At 40.4% G+C, this 24,168-nt stretch overlaps 1 protein-coding gene across 3 annotated transcripts in view; it reads right to left on the bottom strand.

Moving 5' to 3' along the window:
• Positions 1 to 1,465: 1,465 nt before the first annotated feature.
• The window catches only part of JADE3 (jade family PHD finger 3), a 40,738-nt gene continuing 18,035 nt past the window's right edge, over positions 1,466 to 24,168 (bottom strand). For 2 of the 3 annotated variants that reach the window (XM_044433058.1, XM_044433069.1), the window contains exons 3-11: positions 23,697 to 23,779; positions 20,926 to 21,083; positions 13,039 to 13,229; positions 11,410 to 11,621; positions 9,351 to 9,518; positions 8,607 to 8,723; positions 6,314 to 6,787; positions 5,784 to 5,901; positions 1,466 to 5,094 (exon numbers count right to left, since the gene is read on the bottom strand). In XM_044433058.1, coding sequence (XP_044288993.1) covers positions 4,199 to 5,094; positions 5,784 to 5,901; positions 6,314 to 6,787; positions 8,607 to 8,723; positions 9,351 to 9,518; positions 11,410 to 11,621; positions 13,039 to 13,229; positions 20,926 to 21,083; positions 23,697 to 23,779 — 2,417 coding nt within the window. In that variant the 3' untranslated portion in view covers positions 1,466 to 4,198. The remainder of the gene's footprint in view (positions 5,095 to 5,783; positions 5,902 to 6,313; positions 6,788 to 8,606; positions 8,724 to 9,350; positions 9,519 to 11,409; positions 11,622 to 13,038; positions 13,230 to 20,925; positions 21,084 to 23,696; positions 23,780 to 24,168) is intronic. The other variant, XM_044433074.1, reaches the window with a different exon arrangement.

Here is a 24,168-nt window from a genome sequence, read left to right on the forward strand (position 1 = left end):
AACCACACAAAGACTGAGAAAGTTCAGTGGCTTCTGAACAGTGACTGTTGCAGGCATGGGGAAACGACAGAACACCAGCCCAAAGCGGGAGGAAAATGTAGTATTGCAGAGGAGGGCCCTACTCATTTACTGGGACAATGAAATCCATGCCGCAACAGGGTCCATTTGTTCCATTTACAGGTTCCATTTGTTTTTCTATTTCATAGTTCTCCTGGCCATGTTGAATATTTAAATATGTGCAACACGGATGCAATAGTACCCATATAGTGCCTGTATGGGACTGCAGGTGGCGCAGTGGTTTAAACCGCTGTGCTGCTGGGCTGGTTGATCGAAAGGTCACCGGTTCAAAACAGGGTGAGTTCCCGTTGCTCCATCCCGGCTCCTGCCATGCAAATGCAAGTAGATAAAAAGGTACCCCTTCGGTGGGCAGGTAACAGCATTCCATGCACTTCGGTGTTTAGTCATGCCAGCCGCCTGAACACGGAGACTGTCTGCAGACAAACTCTGGCTTCCTCTGCTAGGAAATGGAGATGAGCACCGCCCCCTAGAGTCAGGCATGATTGGACTTAATGTCAAGGGGAAACCTTTACCTTTTTTAGTGCCTGTATAAACATTTGATCATCCCCAAAAAGTTGAATATGCATGCCATTTCCTGCAGGGAATGTGTTTACATGGAAAAGACAAACATTAGGGTTTACATGGAAAAATACCTTAAACTTTGGGGTTTTTGAAATGCAGTATGTCTCCCAGTTATCTAATCTCTGTCCTTAGACCCTTATTGTGATCAAAGGCATTGGCAAACAGTTGCCTCATTTTAAACAAGACTGTAGTTTTTAAGACCAATCCCAAATTTCAGGATAAATGACCCAAAATGCAAATCAGCTAAGAAATCTTCTGAAACAATATTTGGCAACAAACCATGCATGTATTCCTTTAGCAGTAAGATTTCTGTATGCAGATTTTTTTGATTGTTGCACCAATTACAATTCAATTACACACTAGCTTACAATCCAAACATTGAGTCGGTTGGTGGTATTTGTATACAATGAACATTACCAGAGCTTTGGATGTGTGTGAAGCTATGACAGCAGAGGCACCCAGACTGTAGAACAATCTCCCTGAATGAGGTTCAGTCAGCTCCATCTCTCACGTTTTAGGATGCAAATACAGAATTTTTATTTTACTGAGCCTGTAATATGTTTTGATTTCCTGTTTTACCAATTTAATATGATAGGCCTTATGCTACTGTTTCAATGAGTTAAATAATGTATTAACTTTATTGTGTCTTTAATATAAAAAGCTGTCTTGAGTGGCTAAAGGCAAGCTGTATTTTTTCTAAAATGATGTATTTTATGATAGTAAAGCAGTTCCAGAAAATATTAACAAATATATATGGCTGAAATATTCAGTGATTATATATTCTAATTGGTCAATCAAGTAAGAAGTAGCCTGATTCACTGGGCTGTTTAAAAAAGTTAATGCAGTTTAATAAAACTGTAGATGACAAGCACTATCTTAAAGGGGATTCCCCCCTCTTCCATCATATAGGAAGATACACCTTTTGTAAGACAGGATTTGGTACAAGAGGTATGTGTGTGTGTTGTATAAAAATAAATCAACAGATTAATCAAACTTGTAAAATTAGCCAATTAAAATACATTTAATCCTGTTGCAGCCCTATAAATATAATTCAGACATTACCAAACTCCTACATGGAACATGTCCTTGCACTTGTAAGTAGGCTGTCCTGTATAATAATATATATGAAAAAATCTAGGTTCTGAATAGCACCAGAATTGACTTATTTGCTTTGTATATAGGAATTTTACAACTCCTTCAGCGATAGAATACTCAAACAGCTCCAACAAACAATGTATTTGTTCTGCAACTTTCCCACAAATATTAGTCCTCAAAAGATCACAATGAAGAAGATTTGGTTAGCAGTTTATAATTTAATGAAAAAAGTACTGTAAAAAGGGGACGTCTGAAAAAGACAGTCCATTTTTTAAAAATTGAATATATATATATCTATATATATATCTATAGATATATATTTAATATAAAGCAAAACAAGACAACAAATTAGGTTAAGAGGTAATACTTCAAAGTTAGCCACTGAACACACTGTAAAAACTAGCAAACATACTTTGGAAACAGATACTTGAAAGCTATGCAGCCATAGGGTCCTTCACGTATCTATTAAAAATCATGTAAAACTAACAAATCAGAAACACTATTGCCTGAACTGGTATAATTGAGTCATCACCTTTAAACCAGCAAGACTGTTGCTGAAGCACCTTCTTCCACCCTTTATATTATTGTCATACCACTGGAGAGGATGAACCATGATTATGTTTTCTCTTCCTGGCCACTGAAAGAGTTGTTCCCAAGTTCAGTTCTGTTACTTTCATGACCAGGAAGTAACAATAAATATATATTAAAAAGAGAACTAGAACCAATGTATAGAGAAGTGAACATTATCAGCACCATTCTGAATGGTTCACAACTTAAGTCAACCATTTCTCAACAAACAAAACAGATATTTGTTTTAAAAAAGCTACTGCATATTTACACCAAAGGAAATGCCTTAAAAATAAATCTCTTTGAAAACATAAAACTACACATACAAAAAGGAGTAAACAAACCAATCTTTCAAGAATGCTTAAAGCAAAACATATAGAACGGTCAAATTACAGATTCCTGAAGGATATAAATGCCATCAAGAATTTATTCTTCTCAGATAAATGAAATAATGTTAAGGCTTTCAAGAAAGATGTGGCTCTCACTTGTTTTTGCTGCACATTAATTATTAGATTTCAAATTAATGCAAATTACATTTGCTTTGCATTATGGCATTTCATTAACAAAGCCAAAGAATGAAGAGTCTATTAATGAAATGATTTTTGGATACTGCAGTTCTGTTTTATTCTAATTAAAAATCGAGGATGTGGAATAATGAATAAGAGTAATTCTTTGAGGCCACTGTATTTGTTTTAAACATGTTAGAAACTGTTTTCTTAAAAAAAAAAAAGAATAAAGTGGCCTTTATACTCCCCTAAAAAATTATTTCAGTTTACCATTTTTGACTACGTGAACTTGGAAACCAATAAGCAGATGTGTATACATACACTGATTTTTAACCTTTTGGGTCAGAAACCTGACAAAGTCTTTGCTAGTTGAAAAAAGTAGTATGTTGGGATGGGGGGTGGGCACCAAGTTTAAAAGAAAAATAAAAAGCCTTCTGAGTCAACAAGGGAGAATTTGGCATCACCGGTGATTGCCTGAATATGTTAAAGAGATTAAGTACTTCTAGTATTAAACATTATCCACATAGCAGCCACCTGTATTGGCTATCTGGGTAAAATATTTTACAAGTGCAACCCACAACAAGCTATTATATACACAGGAATTTTTTAAAAAGTCAAAAATACTGGAAGTTAAAGAGTATTTACAGAATAAAGCAAACTACTACAGTGAATGAAATGCAACCTTTAGAAGGAGCAAACTATGAAGGGAAAAATCTAGAGGTCAGTGTGTTTGGCAGCATTGAATATGGACTTTGTAAACCTACCTCAGCAGGCTAGGAGGAGCCATTACATATACTCTGATTCTATGCCTGTTACTTGAAAGCAAAGCCCAGAGTTTAAATGGTTCTTTCTTCCAAGGATTTAGGATCATACACTGTCTGTCCTAAAACTCATTGAGAACATGATTTCTATCTAGTAGTCATATATGTCCCAATCCAGAAAAACACTTAAGGAAACCATTTCAAATACGCAGGCATCTCTGTTGTTGCTTAAACATTTAAGAGATTGCTTAAGTGTTCTTACGAAATGAGCCTGTATCACAGCTACAGCTAGAACTGTCTGATCATCTTGCAGATTTTCACAGAAAGATGGAAGGGCCTTCTATAACTGTTTGCCAGTAAAAAGCCAATGCATAACATTTTATAGAGAAAAGCAGATAGATAAAACCTTTTCTGCAACTGCTACTTTAAAGAACCTTTACTTAGAGCACAATGACCTTGGGAGAAAAAAAAGTTAACAATCTTAAAAGGGCAAACCACTTCACAGTTGAGGAAAACACCTCTGTTGTTCACTTATGGGCCCTGCACCATAATGCATAACCTGCAAATTTCCCTAGTTTTGCGTGTTAGATATACAAAGGCTGAACTGCTCCCACTGTCCAGGATTTCTAATCACCTTTGTACCGAACTGTGGGAAATCAAATTTCTTTTATTCCTACTGTGACAATCTCTATTAAAGTCTTGACTTGGGCTCTCTCTCTCCGAGCTGCTTTTTCTCAATCTGAGTTGTCCTTTATTCTCATCACTTTCAGCTTCAGAGTCACTGAGTTCCAAATCGGGGCAATACCCATCATTGTCCTGGTAGGGAGCACTCCCCATTTGATATTCGAGCGTTTGCTTGCCCCATGAACGATCCCTCAGTGAAAGCCTTCTTGAGGGCTTTTCACAGCACCTGAGATCTTCTGTGGTCCTCACCAAACTGTTAGTTGCTTCTTTGAAGGACCGGTTAAAGTGTTCTATTGTGGATTTTCGGAAGCTGCTCTGGCTAGCTAAGTGGGAAGAGAGCACAGACTGCTGCTCGTATGTGGTTTGGCTGGAGCTATCCCTCTGAGTGACATCTCCAACTCTGTTCATTAAGCCATTTGACTTGGCTAGTTTAGTGTTCGGCTGAATTTTCCCATTCCCGATGGAAGACTGTCCATGCAATGCAGCTTGAAGTGCTAAGGGTTTCCCAGATGACTGCCCATGATGGAAGTCTGATGAGTGGGCAGGTCCAGAATCTTTTGCTTCATTCCTAGACTTTGCAAACCCACTCAGTAAGCCATTAATTCTATTTTCATGCTGAAATCTTGAGTAGGATTTAATATTTGAAACAAAAGTCTCCTTAGATAATGGAATACCCTTTTTGCTGTATACCGTAGAATTGTTTTCGGAAGAAAGGAGCTTGTTAGCAGATTTCAAGTTATTTTTGCAATCCCCCAGTGTTGATTTCGGCATTTTTAGTTTCAAGGTGATTCTAGGCGGTGGATAAAATAGTGTGTTTTCTAGTGCATTTGTCAGAGAATGTCCTAAAAAGGAAAAAAAAGTTTGGAATGGGGAGGAAGAGAGATATTTAATAGGCAGATTTTGTTTTGCAAATATATGCAACATATCCATTATGGACATCTTTAATATAGTAACCTGCTTGGATTTTCAATTTTAAATTCACATTTATTTAATTTCTTTACTTTCCATACGTCCAAACCAGCACACTGGGCAAGTCACATAAGTTTCTTTGTTCATGTTCCAATCAAATCAAATTCAAAAGATATTTTTTACAACCTATTACTCCTGGCATGTACACACACTAAGGCTCTATGTTTCTCAGTTCCAAGAACTACACAATTTATGAACATATCAGTATAAAAATACAAATTTAATTTGCATTATTTATATATTCTAGCATAGAATAGAAAACTGCCAATGTGTTGGTCCAGCCTGAAATCACTCCCCCATCTTCCCTGTTCTGGCCATCAAAATAACTGCCACCTCTGCACTCCACAAACCTGTGGCTTCAAATGCCCTCTAGTCCACCAGTGACAGCAGACTATTCTTTGTACAGGAAATTGCATTCCATAGTTGGGGCGCCACCACAGAGAAGGCCCTCCTCCGGGTACTCTGTCTCCTAACATCTTTCACAGAGGGTTCTTGGAGGAGGGCTTCTGTTGACGATCTCAGGGGGCAGGAGGGCAAATAGGGAAAATTATATGCTGATTACCTGCAGCAATTTCCTGATTAATAAGCTGGACTTGCAAATTGAAGACCTGCTCATGAGCTTTGCTGTGAGAAAGTTTTAACTTCTCTCTTCTGCTTACCATGTAGCAAAGATTCCTCACCTAAAGGAGAAAAAACTTCACACTTAAAAGCTTGTAACACGTTTTTAAGAATTACTACTTATGGTAATATTTGATTACAAATTACAGATTTAGAACCTTTACACATAATTTAAAACATAAAGAACACTGAACTAAGAATCAGATTCACATGCCGAAAAAACCCCAAGAATTGTTGTCCAAACCTACAAGGTTTAGTTTGACATCACACAAAAACCTGTGCTTCATCTAACAATCTCTCCTTCCATATTCAAGATTCAAAAAAGGAGCACTACCAAGATGCTGAGCGCTGTCAGGATTTCAAGAAACTAAGTTCATTTCTGAGCTCTGTGTGTACGCGCATGCATGCACACACACATCTGGAAGAAAGAGCTTTACACCATTTATTAGTTTCCCTCCCCCTTGTCCACCTTACCCTCTCTAGATCCTGCCTCAAGTGCATGAACATCCTCATTCGAGTATGAATGCTATCTTCTTTTGGCTGAACCAAGCCATTTTCTTCATCCTCCTTGGGAGGAAATAAAGGTTTATTAAAGTTACTTTTCCGTTTTAATTTCCAGTAATTATAAATCAAGTCCACAGTGAGCTTAGGGAGGCCCAGTTCTGCTGCAACATCATCTATTCTCACTAGTGAGTAGAACTCCTCTTCCAGTTCCCGAAGCTTCTGGGCACGCAAACTGGTTTTCTCGCTCTCAGTCTGCTTCTGGTCTACTGTGCACTTGGGATAGTCATCTGCATCAGACATCAAGTTCTGCTTCGTTTTGCTATGCTTCAGACAGTACGACTTGAACTTGACTTCGTCGCCATCATCCAGGATGGTTTTCATCTCTAGGCTATGCTCGAAGGCACATGTGACGTGAAAGGCAGTAATGCAGCTCTTCACAGAGCACTGTTGAGTGAAGGAAACCGCTCGCAGTCAATATCAGCACATGTACCAGCAGAAGAAAACTAACCAACGAAAACTCAGACGCATCAATCAAGCTTTTAATATTACAAATGCACCCATACGTGATTTTATAGGCGATATTCTGGAACACCATTTCAGGAGCTTAAAGACTGAATGGTAACTTCCAGACCAGGTCAAGTCAATTATGCTCCATTAAAGACACACAGGAGACACAGCTTATAGAAATGCAGCAGACTGACTTTAGGTTACAACACTTTATCTTCATTTTATAAGCGGTGCAGGTGCACTTTGGAGAGCCAAAATTGTGAACTAACTTCTAGATTAGGAACACAGATGATTAAACAAAAATACATTATGTATTCAACAGGGTTTTAATATTGTGGTTAAAAGTGTTTAGTAAGTGACAAAGGTGTAGTTCATTATATCAGTAATTTAATTCAGTTGCATTTCTACTAAGAACCATTTAACTAAAAATCACTAGCAGCACAAGAATAAAATATTCACAGCTTCATGGCAGAACTGGGATATGGAGCAGAACTTCCTTAACTACCAAGGTTATAAATGTTTAGGTAGCATTTACAAAAACAAATATGACTCTTTCATGGCTACTTAGCTGATTCCTCTGATGTCATCTTCATTTTTCAAGCATCTGTACCCATTTACCTATATATTTTCCACAGCCAACCTACATTATTCCTTGTGTAAAAGGCCTTGGATTTTTTAAAAAAAACCCATAAGAGTTTTTACAATGTTAGAAAGGTGCTATCTAGTCTTGATGTCTACAGAGTTGGAGCATTACAGGCATCCTATTGAAGGGCAGAAGTAGTGCAAAGGCGAAGATTACCTCTGTACTACTCTCACCCTGCAAAAGGAGAGAGCCAAATTTGGCTAAGTGTAACTCCACAGACTGGGACCAAGGAGGCCACGACACTGCCAGTGTGCTTCCTATTGTGGCGGCACCAGTCTTTTCCTCACCTCACCAGAACACGCTCAACACCTCCAAGGTTGCATTTGCTACATCAGTCTGTACACCACCAGCACAGTTCTTTCCATGAAAGATGCAAGCAGGTAAAAGGAGCTGCAAGCTTGGAATCCCAGCTGCAACATCAGAGCAGAGCAGAGCTAGGATTCCAACGAATCCCATGGCCATGCAGATGCTGCCTGCAGTCATAGCATTGTGCTGGAAGATATCATTCAAGCCATACAGAACAGTTTGTTTCTTTATTTCATTTTTCTACCACCCAATAGGCAAGGCTCTGGGCAGTTAACAAATGCTAAAAATACACGAAGTTTTCATACATTACACTCCTTTTCAGAGTTAGTGAGCCCTAAGAATAGCTGGTACACAGTGTTTAGTACAGCCATTGGCTGCATCCTTACTGAACATCTCAAACTGTACCTTTACCAAAGGCTAAAAGCAGGCTCTCTGTGCTAAGCAAATGCTGAAAGACTGAATAGGTCAAATTTGAACTGTGTTCAATCAGGAAGTAGGGTGTTTCAGCCAGTCCATTTTTTAAACATTCAAACTCAGCAAATCTATGACTGGCTCAAAAACCTGACTACTGATAAATACTTGGGACACTCTATTTGAAGCCCACTTTCCTCCTCTCAAAACTAAGTGTTTCTACAGCTGAAGGCTATTTACCTGCAAGATACTGCTGGGAGCAAAGCAGCTGCTACATTTGTCTTCCATCCAGCACACTATGAGAGAGTTGCTTCTCACCACTCTGAACGTGGTGTTTGCTACCGTGCAATTTCTACTCTGCAACCTCAAAGATCACAACACAGAATTAGCACATACCTGAATACAAGCACCAGTTTTCAATTTGCATAAGCTGCAAACTAAAGCCCATCTACTTGGTGGAATGTGGGACACTTTTGTAATTGGTTCCATCCTTTCTGGGCAAGCAATGCTTACCTACAAGCAAAACATGGTATGAATTACTACAACTGACATTTCCAGAGAGAGTTACCATATTATTCTGCTTCAGAATCTTCTAAAATAAGCAAACAGAACTGAAAACTGAGCTATAACAGTTAGGGATTGGAATAGGTTTGAACCACAAAAATGTTCACTTAAATACAGGGTAAAAAAAGATGGGCTAAAACCCCAAAATGAGGCTATTTATTTTTGGCATTTATACAATACCCAATAACTAAAGTTTATCAGGGCAGCTAACGTTTTGTTTTTTGTAGTTTTCAACAAGATGTGCTATTCCTAGCTATAAAGAAAGTAGGTATCCAATATACTGTAAAAGAATACCAAGTGGCAACAAATGTTCCACAGACTCCTTTAATCATGGATGACCAACTCTTGTACTCACTGGAGTAACTCTTTCTTCAGGTTCTAATACAAGGAAGTTCGGGAAGAAAAAAATTGTTAGTGGAACAATCTGACTCTCCCACAAATTTTCAGGGTTCTGTATCGCAAAATAGCTTCTTTTCCTTTCAAGCAGATTAATCTTTCTGGCCAACCTAATACAGACTGCAGTAGGTACAGGACCTTGATAATAAACAGTGATGATTACTACAAAGTTATCCATACCTCTGGAATCCAGAGAGCACAACTCACATGTGCCCACTTGGTACCAGTTCTCGTTGCTTTCATAGCTCCACCTCTCTTTGGACACAAGAGGCACTGAGGATGTATACCTAGAACACAAGTACGGCACAACCAGCTCCCTTCAGGAACCTTTAGGATACCATAGCATGCCTGCAGGATGAAAGCAAATTAGTTTTTTGTATGAATCCACCAGTAAAGGGATTGCCAATCCTTAATTTTAACCTTTACATCCTAAATTAAATTTGGAAGAGATTTCTTAGCTGTCTGAAACAGAAGGAACATAATATCCTGTTTTGCTTAGCAAAGCAAAGAAGTTCAACACTGTTTCTTAATAGTGCAATGCAGGGATTTTCTGCAAAAACCACCAATCCAAATGTCCCAGATCAGACGAAAGTGTCCCATGGGGTCACAAGCTCTGTCCCTACCTCTCTCTATAATATTGCCATATAAAAACAAATAGGGTTGCAAACAGAAATTTCAGAAAAAAATTGCCTCAGGTCATGAATTCCACATCAGGTGACAACCACGATTGTGCCCATCTTCACTGCACAAGCACAATCGTGATCACAGCCATTTCCCCCCCTCCTGAGCACAATCGCTATCGCACAATTATCGTTTGGACTCTCCCTCCAAACAATAACTCCCCCCCACCACCTAGGTTAGTGTTCTCTACTCTACTGTACTTTGTTGATACTTTGTTTCCATTTTTTGTGGTTAAAAAAATATTTACAGAACAGATTAATCTTATTTACATTGAACTTTACGAGGGAATTTGATTTGGCTTGCAACCAATTCAGGTCGCGACCAGAGTCGTGGAAAGGATTAAGTTCATGAGCCGAGGTACCATTGTACAGAGTCAGTTTCTTTTTTATATAAGCATTTGATCCAGATACAGAGTATTTAGTTATAGTATAGCATGACCTAGAAAGGTGTCCGTATGGATCTTAATAATGAAGGCTCCAGGAAAAAGTCAACTTATTTCTGAAACATTCCAGATGAATCCAGCAGAGTGCACTCTTGCCTAGGCAAGAAATTTAGCATTTTAAATTATTCTTCTGCATACAAAGGATTAGGTGGACTCTGGGGGATGGTGGAGGACAGGAAAGCCTGGAGGAATGTTGTCCATGGGGACATGACTTCGCAACTAACATAATAATACAAAGTATTGCTCTCACTTTCACTGTAAGTGTTACACTGTCATGAACCCAAATCATTTTATGACTTTCAAGAACACATTTTCCTCTGCTCCATTTTTTTTCTCTCATAGGAAACTCAAAGAAAAGCATCTTCTGAAGACTCTGTTTTATTAACTGGCTCCATTTATCACTTCTCTTCAAGAGTAGACGATGAAACTTTATATGAAGATGCCAACTCCCAGATACTTCAAAAACGTTCTAACACCCCTTGATCAATATTTATATGATCTCAGAACACATTGCTCAGGACAAATGTTATCATGGGAATTTTTAACCTACATGTTAAGAATGGCATGTGTATATATTACCTTCATGTGTTTAAGAGATGGACATAATCCTTATTCTATTCTAAAATGCCAATTTACAAATTAATTTTTAAGAAGCATGACCTCAGAAGCTGTATTTTTATAATAAAATTTCTTCAGCATGTGTAATTGCAATGTCTAATGAAGAGTCATATTTTCTGGAAAAAGAGCGCAACTGTACTATAACACAAACAAGAAATTTATTTTGGCTGATCTCAAGTTTCCTGGCAGAGTTGTGCACTGTATTTTTAAAATCTGTGGATTTTTTTTTAAATCCTTGCCTTTAAGTTAGGTAAGTCTTAATACCTTGATTGACAAGCTAGCACACAAAGAATGAAAATACTGTAGTTTCTCCAGAATATTTACATTTTTAGCCTTTGCACAGACTTTTAGAGAGAATAAAAATTCTAGATCTCACTTTCAGAGGCTAGTGGAAAGCAAGCTTTCCAATAAATTGTTTCCAATAGCCTCCCAACACACCTATTTGGAAACGCATTCAAAATCAACTCCATTACCAAAATGAAGCAGCTTTGCACTAACCTGATGGACACAGATATTACATTTATCACAAAACACCATATCATTCCCATCTTCACTGTCAGGTGACCGACAAACATCACAAATGACATCTTCATCATATTCTATTCCCAGCCCTTCTTCTGTCTCAATGGCATGGTTCATATTCTCATGGCAGTGACGTTCAAGGACTTCTACCATTCTTTCCATTGTGTTCTCATCAAGCTGCCCACATCCTGAAAGTGTATGAAAGCAAAATTATTTGCTTAATGCTACACAAAGAAAAAAAACACAGAAGGGAAAAAAATACTTAACAGTAATTTTGAAAAGAAATATACTATTGGAACTGTGTTCTGTGTCTACACTCCTATGCATTTCCATTAGGCTTTCAGAAGTTTCATCTCTGCTTTTAAGGGTTTATTATCTAGAATGCATTTGCTAGGTAAAATAACTGGGATCTCATGTTAAATGCAAATTATCACAGTCTCTTTTGAAAGCTAAGATTCTGATCTAAAAACTCCAACAAACAGGATTAAAACCCTTGAAGGAAAGCTTTTTAATGCTTTTCCCAAGTTTATGGCCAAATTATTATCATACAGAGAAAAGGGCAATAGGTTAAGCATCTGATGTTTTCCAGATCATTATTGTTATGCACAGCATCAGCAAAATGTAAATCTTAAATTACTGTACTTGCTATTTTTATGTTGACTAAAATCTCCTGAGGGAAACATTCAGGTAGAACAAGGGCTTTTCACATGCAGTTTTTTCCTTGCCTGAGGTGTTTTAGGTAACAAATGCAACTAGCTATGGGTTGTGAGAGCAGCCTGATGCTAAAAGATAACCACCCAGCAGTTCAGACTATATATCAGCTCACCATAATTACCCGAGATGTCCTGTGAACCCAGACTATGGGTATTTCTTAGCTTAAATAACCTACAGTTAACCACTGATTAATTCTTAGGTTAACTTTAAGATGTTTACCACAAATAATCCATAGCACCCTGGGTTGCAGATCACACAATCATGACATGAAAATAAGAGACTGATTATGCAAAGCAAAGGTGGCTTCTGCCTTGCTGTCATTACATACAAACAGGACCTACATTGCTATTCTTATTAACATTTCGAGAAACCCATATTTGCTAAAAAGCAATCAAGATGGATCTTAGTGTTTTCAAGTGAATGAACTTTAACATGATAAAAATAAGAACATTAAAAACTGTAAAACCTTTTAACATCGAAGCTAGATAATGTGAAAGGCCCAAGTTAAAGAGATGTAGTGTCACACAGTTTCTAAAAAGCCAAGAGAATGGGGCAATCTTTAAGGGAGTGCAATCTGTTTGGGAACAACACAGGAAGAAGTCTTTTATTTTTCCCAAAATCCTAGCATAAAAATGTGCATTTTGCCGGGAAGCAAAATTCATTTCAAATGAATAAGCATGGAAATCTGTTTCATGCATTCACATCAATCTTATAAAACACATTAAAATCTCATAAGGCTTCAAAAATAATTAGGTACAGTCAAGATCTATCTGAAAAGATACTTCAGAAGAACTTGAACACCAACTTGCAAAAAACCCCTAAAGTTTCAAAAACCACAATTAACTGAAAATTCTGTGTAATGTGTTTTAAACTAATTTTCAGCATTCTCACCCATTTCAGCAAGTTCCTCATTTACTTCTTGAAGCCAGAAGATGTCCATGTCATCCAAGTCATAACGGCACATAGATTCCGCCAATTCTAAGATGTTGATGTAACCAGGTTCAGTGGGTTCTTGACTTGAACAACGAATGTACTTTCTAGGCCTTGTATATAGCACCTGCTTTACTTTTTCTGCTACAACTCTAAATGACAGAGCATTAAAATTAGCTACAAGTTCTGTGATCAAACAATACTTCTACAAGTTGCAATAACCAATATTCCATGTACCTAATTCCTTCTAATCATCTAGATTATTGAAAAATGGAAGATCAAGCGTGACACCAATGTATCAGGTTTCAAGTACCGTATTTTTCCGTCTATAAGATACCCCCATGTATAGGACGCACCCCACTTTTCTTACCTATCTTCGAGCAAGCGAGCAAGCTGCTGCCATGTCCGCTGTCCCCCCACCTACCCCAGTTCTCCTCTCTGCCCCTCGTGTATAAGATGCCCCTCCATTTTGAAGTTAATATTTTTAAGAAAAAGTATCATCTTATACACAGAAAAATACGGTACCTTTAGGTCAAAAAGAGGAGGAGGCACAATCTCAAATTGTTCAGAGTACTGCAAGAGAACATGATCAATCAATTACTGATCTGACCTGCAACAGCCTCTTTCCTACTGTGAAAACCACTACATGGATAAATATTTTTTTCTCCATTTATGGTAATTTCATTCAACAGTGGCAAAACACTCACATATTTAGGACAAAAATACGTATGGCTTCTATAGGTCACTACAAGTCAACAGTTTTTATATAAATAAAAACAAGCTCAGATTTGAGACAAGGTTTTATGATTGGTCTTGGTGATGTATCTCTTTCAGGAGTCCTCTAGAAATCCACTAGCAAATTACAATAATTCAGTGACGATGGGTGTGAATCAGTGAATTAAAGTATAATTAACTTTTTGCTATACTGAATTAAAGAATATCATTTGTGAACAGAGAATTCAATCAACACATCTAGATAGAAAGAAAGTAGGTTTAAATATTCTGACATTAATTGAAAACTGTCTTATTATAAAGCACTTTAAACATATTCACCTTACAAATAAAAACTCAGGGATGAGTGAGGAATTATACAAACTAACATTGAGATATAAGTTGTGTCTGGTGATAAATCCAGCTATAGTTAGAAGTTTTAAGTTCAGTACCTTCCTGTTTTGCATGCAATGAAGTAAAACAGACTTTTTCTTGATTTCACAAAAAATGTACTATTTTGGTTGGGACTGTTAAAACTTTTTTTGTAGCACTCTGCTGTGCTCGAATGGCCAATGCACAAGAAACACCACCACACAATGCATTATGCTCCCCCCCTCGAGAAGATGAAAACCAGTGGTTCTAACTCTGGTCTATCCCACCCATCTCTTGGCACAAATAAGGGACATTATAATGAAGATAATTCACCAGTTACACTATATCCCAACTAAAATACACATTAACAAATCTCTTTCAACATTGTGCTATAGAGGACGTGGTCAGCCTGGTGCCCTAATATATACATTTTGGCAATTATTTCCAATAGCTGTGAACATTTGGAATCAAGTTGTTTCTACACGATGTGAAATAACTGAAAGATGGATTTGAAATTGCAGAGTTCACTCCTAAGATGAAAACAAACACCTTTAACATAAAGGCTTGACTGCCATCATGCTTGCAGATGCCTGACTTGCATTAAACTGGAAATGTTCTACTGGACTATTGATGCAAAACATGAATGAACCAAATAAGGAAAGGCCTACACACAAACTGATATATATAAAAGGAACAGAAAACTGCGATTTATTCACAGGTGCATGGTATCAATTTATTGCATAGGCACATATAATTTGGCAACCCTTTTTCCTTCAGCTACCTAATTCAGATTTGGGTATGAGGCACTGTAAAAAAGCAGGTTGCTTACCTGTAACTGATGTTCTTTGAGTGGTCATCTGTGCCGTCACACATATGGGTGCTGTGCCTGCGCAGTGCCTATGGCCAAGAGATTGATAGCTAACGGTTTTGGCGGGAAACTCCGCTCCCCTCCCCCTCCAGTAGTATATATGGAGCGGAGTGTCCGCCATTTTCCAGTCTTTGATAGACCGGACATTCGCTCTCTAGAGAAAAAATTTAAACTAAGGAAAAACATTGTAGGTACCGATGACAAGTTAAGAAATACGGTGAAGGTACCGAGAATAAAGACCAGTATGGTACCAATAACAAGTTCCACCCATCGACACCAAGCGAGGCCGGCGGGTGGGTTGTGTGACTGCACAGATGGCCACTCGAAGAACATCAGTTACAGGTAAGCAACCTGCTTTTCTTCGTTGTGGCCTTTGTGCATCACACATATGGGTAGATTAGCAAGCTTACCCTGACTGGAGGAGGGGAGGTGTCATCAATGAAGAACAGCTGAAAGAACAGCTCTGCCAAAGGAACAGTCCTGTCTCGCACGGACATCCAAACAATAATGTTTAGCAAATGTGCATGGAGTGGCCCTGGTGGCCGCCCTGCAGACATCGTCTATCAGGACCCCCACTGTGAAGGCTGAAGAAGCAGCTACTGCTCGCGTAGAATGACCCCTTGGGATTGTAGGTAAGTCTATCTTAGCCAACTGGTAGGACAAAGTTATAGTGTGAACTATCCATTTGGAGAGTCTTTGAGGGGTAACAGGAGAACCTTGGTCCTGCTCAGAGTATTTAACAAAGAGCCGACTGGAGCAATGGATAGATTCAGTCCTTGATCTATAAAAGGCTATGCAGCGCCGGACGTGGAGAGCATGGAAGGATCTCTCAATCAGATTCAATGGAGATGGAAAAAAAGCAGGTAAGACGATCTCTTGACTCAACTGGAAAGTAGTAGCCACTTTCGGTAGAAAAGACAGATCCATTCGCAGAACAACTTTCTCCCTATGGAAATTCAAATAGGGAAGGTCTACCCTGAGGGCACAGAGCTCACTAGCTCTTCGAGCTGATGTAACCACTACAAGAAATGCCGTCTTCCAAGAAACAAAGCGCAAATCAATAGTCGCCAAAGGTTCAAATGGAGCTCTGGTTAGTGCTTGTAATACCACTGAAGGACTCCAAGTAGGCATAACTGGTCTGATCGTCAGATGGAGGTTATGCAGCCCTTTAAGGAATCTCTTTATCAGTGGTTGAGAAAAAATGGAGGATCCCTGAATTGTACCACGGTAGTAAGAAATTGCCGCCATGTACACCTTTATGGAAGATGGTTTAAGTCCTAAATGGTGGAGTTCTAAGAGGAACTGAAGAATATTCACTATGGATGCTGAATATGGAAGAAACGAACGAGACTCGGCAAAAGTAGAGAATCGCCGTCACTTTGCCGCATATGATTTTCAGGTTGACGGTCTTAATGCAGATTCAAGAATGCTCTGAAGCTCCGGGTGGAAAACCGTCGAATCCGATGAAGCAGGGAAAAGCAACGGATTCGAAGCCTCGATTTGAGTGTCGGATCCGGGGACACGATCCATGGAAGAGGTAGACGCTGTTGGTACCGAGTCAGTACCGACAGTTATCGAATCCACCAGGCTGTTAATTTCAGCGATGTTAAATTCGGGTGATGAACTGTGCCCTCTCGCTGAGTTATTAGATAACTCAGCATTTGTCCGCTTAGATCGGCCTCGACAGTGTCCGTACCGGCTAGATGTACTGCTACAAGAGCAATGTCTCTCAGGATGCACCAGTTCCATATCTGTATCGATAGCCAAGCCAAGGTGGGCAACTTTGTCCCGTCTTGTTTGTTCAGATAAAAGACTGTAGCAATGTTGTCCGAGGTTATCTGAACAACTCGGTGCCGAAGAACGTCCTCGAATGATTGTAGGGCCTTGAATACTGCCAGAAGTTCCAGGAAATTGATATGATTCTTGGACCCCTGTCAATTCCAAACACCTTGAATGCGTAGATCTGAACACACTGCTCCCCATCCGAGCAGGGATGCATCGGTACTGAGAGTCACTGTAGGGCACCAGGGTCGGAACCCCAATATTTAAGTTGGCTGGAACTGTCCACCATATCAGAGATTGTAGAACAGAAGATGGGAGCCGAATTAACTTCGTAGGCAAGTCCTTTTGTGGTTGAAACATCTTGTTGAAGTAGAGCTGGAGAGGGCGAAGTCGAAGTCTGGTATTTGGAATGACAGCGACCGATGTGGCCATGTGTCCCAAGAGTCTTTGGACAGATCAGGGGAGGAACCGTCCCGTCGCATTGGATGGATGTGACAAACAAGAGTATGCTGTCTGTCTCGCGGAAGGAATGCTTTTGCCACCATGGAATCCAGACCGGCTCCGATGAAATTGGTAATCTGTGCAGGAACAAGAGAGGATTTCTCAAGGTCAATGCAAAGTCCAAGATCCTGCAGTAGGGTGCAAGTCACATGTATAGAGGAAAAAAGTCCTTCTCTGGTCTGAGAGACTAATAACCAATCATCGAGATAGGGGTATATTTGAACACCACGTAGTTGGAAATATGCGCAGACCGGAGCCACGCATTTTGTAAAGACCCTCGGGGCCGTAGCCAGTCCAAACGGGAGCACCGTGAATTCAAAGATTTCAGAAGCAACGGCAAAACAGAGGAAATGCCTATGACATGGATGGATTGAAATGTGGAAATAGGCGTCCCTCAAGTCCAATGAGGCAAACCAGTCCTCTCTCCTCAGCAACGGTAGACTGTTATGAAGGGTGGTCATCCGAAATTTCTTTGGTGTTATAAATCTATTAATAGCTCTTAGATCCAATACTGGTCAGAGACCTCCATCCCTTTTTGGGACCGTAAAGTATCTAGAATAGAATCCGTGGAGTCCTTCAGATCGAGACAAACGACGAACCACTCCTTTACAAAGGAGCTGGTGAACTTCGTCCAACAATACCGGCGAGCATAGAGTAAACCGGATCAGACTCGATGGTGGAACGATGTTGAATTCTATTCGATATCCATGCTGAATGATGGATAACACCCACTGATCAGATCTGATGGACTCCCAAATGGGGAGTCGGCCTTTCAGCCAGTCCCCAAATGAGAGAGGGAAAGGTGGGAGTGGGAGCAGAGGAAAGGTTCGCCCAGCCCATCAGCATTGGCGCTTGTCACCATCAAAATGGCGGCGGCCTTATCAGAATAGCTGAGGCGGCTGTTGTCTGTGGCATTGTTGGCGGTGCTGTGGCTGTTGTCGGGGCTGATATTGCTGTCGGTATTGTGGACAGGTCCAAGACCACTTGCGTCTAGGCTGAGGCTGCATCTCCATGCATCGAGCCATCATCCTAGACTCGTGTATCTTCTTCAACTTGTGGTCAGTCTTTGCATTGAAGAGGCCGGACCCGTCAAAGGGCATCTCCTCAATCCTTCTCTTTATCTCCTCCAGAAAGTTGCAATTATGTAACCAAGCGTGTGGCCGGAGGGATACGGCACTGACTAAGGCCCTCGAATCGGTATCCACATGGTGTCTGGCCGTGGAGAGCTGTTGTATTGCGACCTGCATGGCCTCATTTACGAAAACCCTTGCAAGGTTGCCTTGGTTGTCTGGGAGAGTGACAATGATGTTGTCCAGGCGCTGCATTATAAAATATTGGTAGCACGCCAATGTCGCCTCATAACTGGAGATTCGCAGGCCGAGTCCAGAGGCCGCATGGACTCAGCGTGCGAGGGAGTCAATCTTCTTCCCTTCCTTGTCAAGGGGCGCGGTGTGACCCCTTGCCTCTTGGCCCTGAGAAGACTCAACCATGACCAAATTCGGTCTAGGGTGACGTAGGAGGAACGGGATGTCTTCCTCCCGAACCCGGTACATGGCTTTGTATTGCCTTGATGTCAGTTGAGGGTGAGCTGGGAGGTCCCATGGCTGGGTCATCACCTGATGCAGAGTTGTAATAAGCGGCAAGGCGATGGAAGTTGATTGTTCACCCCGGACCACATCGTAGAACCGATCGGTGCTGAGACTGGGCTGTTCTGAGCCTCGATGTCCAGTGACCGAACCAGCCTGGACATCAACTCTGCAAAGGAGATGTGCGGCTCCTCTGGTGATCCGGGGCCCTGAGATGTGACAGCAGCATCAGGTGAAGTCGAATCAACCTCGGACTCATCCAAGTCCATCCAATAGGGAGCTGGAAGGCTGGAAGAAGAATCTCCTGGCGACACTGATCTACCGTCCTCCTAGTTGGTGCCGGTGGAGCATCCCGAGGAGCCTGGGAAGTGAAACGATCCCGAGGAGCTGGTGGAGAAGGCTGGTCTCGAGAAGCCGGATAGTAGCTGACGGATTGGTAGTCTCCCCATCTTGGAACAGAAGAATATCGGGAGTGGTACCAGTCGTAGGATTGGCCATCGGAAGATTGGCTTCTATGGCTCCTCGGAGGAGACATCCCGGTCTCGGCATCCAAGCACACTGGGGGCATAGGCGTGGGAGACCTAGCCCTAGGCGGGGAATCTTGGATCTCGCCGTCGGAAATCGAACCCCGGGGTGGATCCTCGGACCTGAGGGTGTCAGTACCATGACAGCAGTCAGGACCGAAGACGCCGCTGAACCCAAGTGTCGGTGTTTGGTATGCTCAGGTTTTTTAGGTGTCCGAGCAGGCTTTTCAGCCTTATCTTTCTTGGCCTTCTTGTGAACAGACGGCTATTCAGAGCCGCTGTGTTTCCTCTTTTCCCGCTCCTTTTTAGACGGGGAAACAGGCTGATCGCCCATAATGGAAACACCTTTGTCCGAAGGGCGTGAGGGCGGAGCAGCTGAGGAAAAAGCCGGACATTGCGGCAGAGCAGTCGGAGTTGGACAGCGGGCAGGGTCAGCTGAAGTAGAAGCGGACTTAGCAACCAGCCAGTCCGATTGTAGGAGAGCCTGGTCCCACAAAATTTTACGCAGGCGATTCTCCCTGTTCTTCCTGGCCTGCTTCGAAAAGGCCAGGCAATGGCTGCATTTGTCCGTTCTGTGACCTTCCCCCAAACAGAGGAGGCACAGGTCGTGCGGGTCCGCCACGGGCATCTTAGAGCCGCACTCTACACACTTGCGGAAAGCTGCTCGTTGCGCCATCGCAGAAAAAGAAAAAAGAAGATAGTGCAGAGGGAGTAGATAATATTTTTGGGTTTGTTTTTGTTTTGTTTTTTTAGAAAACAAGAAGAAGAGGAACGAAGAGACTAAAAGGAACACTATCAAGAGCAATAAGGATGCGGAAATATGAACTTGGAAAAAGGAGAAAGAGAAATCGCAAAAGTGGAAAAGAACAAGAAACGATCTTAGCGAGATGAAAGCAACACAAGGCACAATGAACAGCGGTCGCAAAGACTGGAAAATGGCGGACACTCCACTCCATATATACTACTGGGTGGGGAGGGGAGCGGAGTTTCCCACCGAAACCGTTAGCTATCAGTCTCCCAGCCATAGGCACTGCGCAGGCGCAGCACCCATATGTGTGATGCACAGAGGCCACGACGAAGAACTGCTAGCCGCACAATCAATACCTTTTAAAATGAAATTAAAACTCAATAATAGAAATACATGGATGAGATATATTTGCTTATCATACACCTAAGATTAGTACTTTTAAAAAAAATCACATGCTCATCTAATCTAAAAACCATTTCAAATAACAAAACCAATCATGGGCCACAAATGGCTCTGACCATGTACCATAGGAATCTCACAGCATTAATATTCAGTTTCTTGCTTTATACTTCTTATTCGGGTCTTCTTCTGTATGCCATAAACTGAAGCTACAAATGTTACATGCTGCTACGCAGGATGACTAAGTCTAAGTTAGAGGCTACAGACAGCAGCACAGGGTAAATGGGCAGCATATGCATTTTGGTTTGGGACAGAAGCAAAAAGATCCAGTCCAGAGAACTATTCCATAAAAATTACCTGAGAGAGGGCAGTGGAATGGTATCTGGACTGGCTGGGACTTGAACGCCCTTTTCCCATTCTTGTTTCCATGTATCCGCGAAGAGGTAATATTCATCCGCATTAATATGATGAGAATCTGGCAGCTTCATGGCACTAATGAGGTCCTTTCGAAACACCTGCAAACAGGATAAAAAGCAACTTGGGAAAAGACCTTTTTTCCTTCTTTAACTATAAAACCTTATTGTACTAAGACCTGTACTATATCCTTTCAATGTGAAATGGCAGGGGGTGCATATTGTCCTTCACCTCAAACAACAGTTTGTTTTCACTATTCCTGAATTATCCAAGAGGCTGTGTGAAACAGTTGTCAGACCTGTACTCACCAAAGCAACCCATAAGTTTAAGGGAGAGAATCACACTGTTCTTACATAAATGTGCCATTTTCAACATAATCTCTAAAGTATTCAAGTTCATGGGCTGCCATAGCTGTATCAAGCAAGCAGAAAGCTTTATTTTCCTTCGTCCTTCCTAAAAAGTAAAACATGCACTGGGCGACTCACAGTTATTTGAAAACAGGATGTCCCCAAATGTGTAATACTGAAATATCTACAGAAGACAATGCCAACTTCTAAACTTGGGGTAAGTCCAAGTAACTACAGGGGATCATTCTAAGGGAGCAGCAGAAGGTAGATCTCCAGATGTTTGAACATCCACTACCAGAAGCCCCTACCAATGTTAGTTGAGTAATGCTGTGAGTTGGAAATCCAAACATCCTGATATCTTTTAACCTACCACTGAGGTAAGGGACAACGAGAAAGTGAAATACCTGCTCAACTGGGCAGTGGGGAGAGGTATGAGAAAGGAAAGACATTCAAAGAGTTAATCCATTAAACATGAAACTTTCTTATAACCACTCCAGAATCTTTGCAAGTTTTTCCTTTAAATACTGTCAACCTTAAAATTGCTAGTAAGGAGTTAATCTCAATTCAGCAGCTAGGAGCAAGGGATTACTCACTTTAATTATTTGGGGAACAACTCAAAGATTTCAAAGAGGAAAACAGGTCCTGGGTAAGCCTGCATTTTTCAATACAGCTTAAAGGCAAATGTGACACTTACCCATCACTGTTCTGTCCTACCTTCATCTGCATTTCATCTTTGCACAACTAAACCTAATCACATTAGGCATTCAACAAATATTTTTACATATCTTGGGGAATGGGTAGCTCTAACCAATATTTTGAATGAATTACACAACTGCAACTTGTTTAGCAATTCTCCTAAAAAGCAACTCTAAATCTGCAGTGAGAAATTCATCCAACAAAATACACTGGCAAAATATCCAAGAGGTATATGGGGTGGGGGCAGTTTCAGCACTCTCCTCTCCACCAAAGCCCCCTGTGTCCTTCCTAAAGTCAGTACTGAGGATTAAGTGACCCTTCAGAAAGGCAGGGAATGTGATGAAATTGGCTGCCTTGGCCAAGCAAAGGTGCCGTCTGGTGAGAGAAGGTTTGGATTTTGACCAACGAAAACTGATAAACCACACGAAAAGTAAACCTTACCCTTCTAAAATATTTTGTTGCCTCGTTCTTCAAAAACTGTTTCACATTGCAATGCTTTCAAATTTGTTTTGTTTAATTTTCTCTGTTAAGTTTAAAAGAAAACTAACCTATCTTACGGACTGATCTTATTTTTACACAGAAATAAACTGAGTCCTACAGAAGAAATAACTTAAGTGTGCACAGTGTTGCAGTGTTAGTGGTAGTTACAAGTGAGAGGAATTTTTGCTGGGGCTGTGGCATGAGGGAGAAAAGAACTAACTCCCCCTCTCCCCATGCTACACAAACATGATGACTTCCCTCTGGGATTTATTTTAGGGTACAAAGATGACCCACTAAAAATGCAAACATTTCATATATCATCTAGACTGACTCCCTGGTGGCAGTTGCAATCCAGTAATATCTAGAAGGCCACATAGTACCCATTCCTATTTTAATGGAACAGGAAAGGGAAAAGGGGGGCAAGTTTTCTCAATGACATTTGGTAAACTGAGATCTCTGTTTGTCTGGAACTGACCTTACCTCATATAAATCCTACTTTTAACACAGCATCTAATCATAAAACACAATGGCTGCCATCAAATATGTACAAAAACTCAAGTCTTCCTATTTTCATCTCTTTAAAGGGAAATAGTGTGAACACTGGCTGTTCTAAAAAGACAACCTTTTAGCATAATCCTATTGAAATCAACAAAGTTTGAACTTGCCCCTTACATTTCATAGTTTGGGACAGTAACTTCCTCTTGACTAAATTCAAATATGAAATAGCTTTCCATGAAACCAACAACTATATAAGGCATGTGTCAGATTGGCTTTCAGACTGGCTAGACCTTGTTTTGAAAAGTTTGCTGTTCTTTCTCTTTAAGTTGGAGGATATTGTGTGATGGCTGACATGTTTAAATTTTGAAAATTGATGCTGAAATACATGTTTATTGTACAGCATATTTTGAATTCAGGAAAAGCAGCAAAAATGAGCTCCAACAAATAAATGGTGGCAGTGCAACAGGATAATTGTAGTTGCAAAGTATTGTTCCTTGGCATAACTCTCAGCATATTCAAATGAAATGTACAAATCATACATAAATCATAACAGATTACATACTGACTCTTGCCAATGTAGATCCCACTGTAAAAAGAAAATTAAGTGGGAAATGGAAAACTTCCAAACAATTATGCTGGTAAACAGTGATCATAGACATATCCAGTTTTTAGGAATCTGAAAACAATTCTTACCTCAGCAGGTTTCTTTTGCTCATTTGCTGGTGCTTTTGATTTGCTCCTATACTTAGAACAAAACGAAAAGGAAGTAGATGGACCTATATGAACAGTAACAAAAATGCAGAGAATTAAAAGCTTTCTGTAACTGAGTATTTTAAGCTTCCTAACATTATGGAGGATCAGATACTAGAATGGTCTCTGAGGCTGATTCAGTCACAACCAACAACTTTTGCCTGCAGATGTAATCACACTTATTCTGAGCCAAAACACACACACACACACACACACACACACACACACGTGTGCAACTGTAGTGACACAACTAATTTATTCAACTTTGATTTATATACACATTCCCATTATAAAAGGCTGAAGTAGACAGATCCCTTCCAAAATAAATGGTTTCTGACTTTCCCTTCTTTTCATACCAGCAGAAGTTGACACAAGGTTATCTGTGATAAACAGACTGTGAATTCCAAAAATAATC

Source organism: Varanus komodoensis, unplaced genomic scaffold (genome assembly GCF_004798865.1).
Source record: "Varanus komodoensis strain SLA01 unplaced genomic scaffold, ASM479886v1 scaffold1, whole genome shotgun sequence".
NCBI classification, from domain to species: domain Eukaryota; kingdom Metazoa; phylum Chordata; class Lepidosauria; order Squamata; family Varanidae; genus Varanus; species Varanus komodoensis.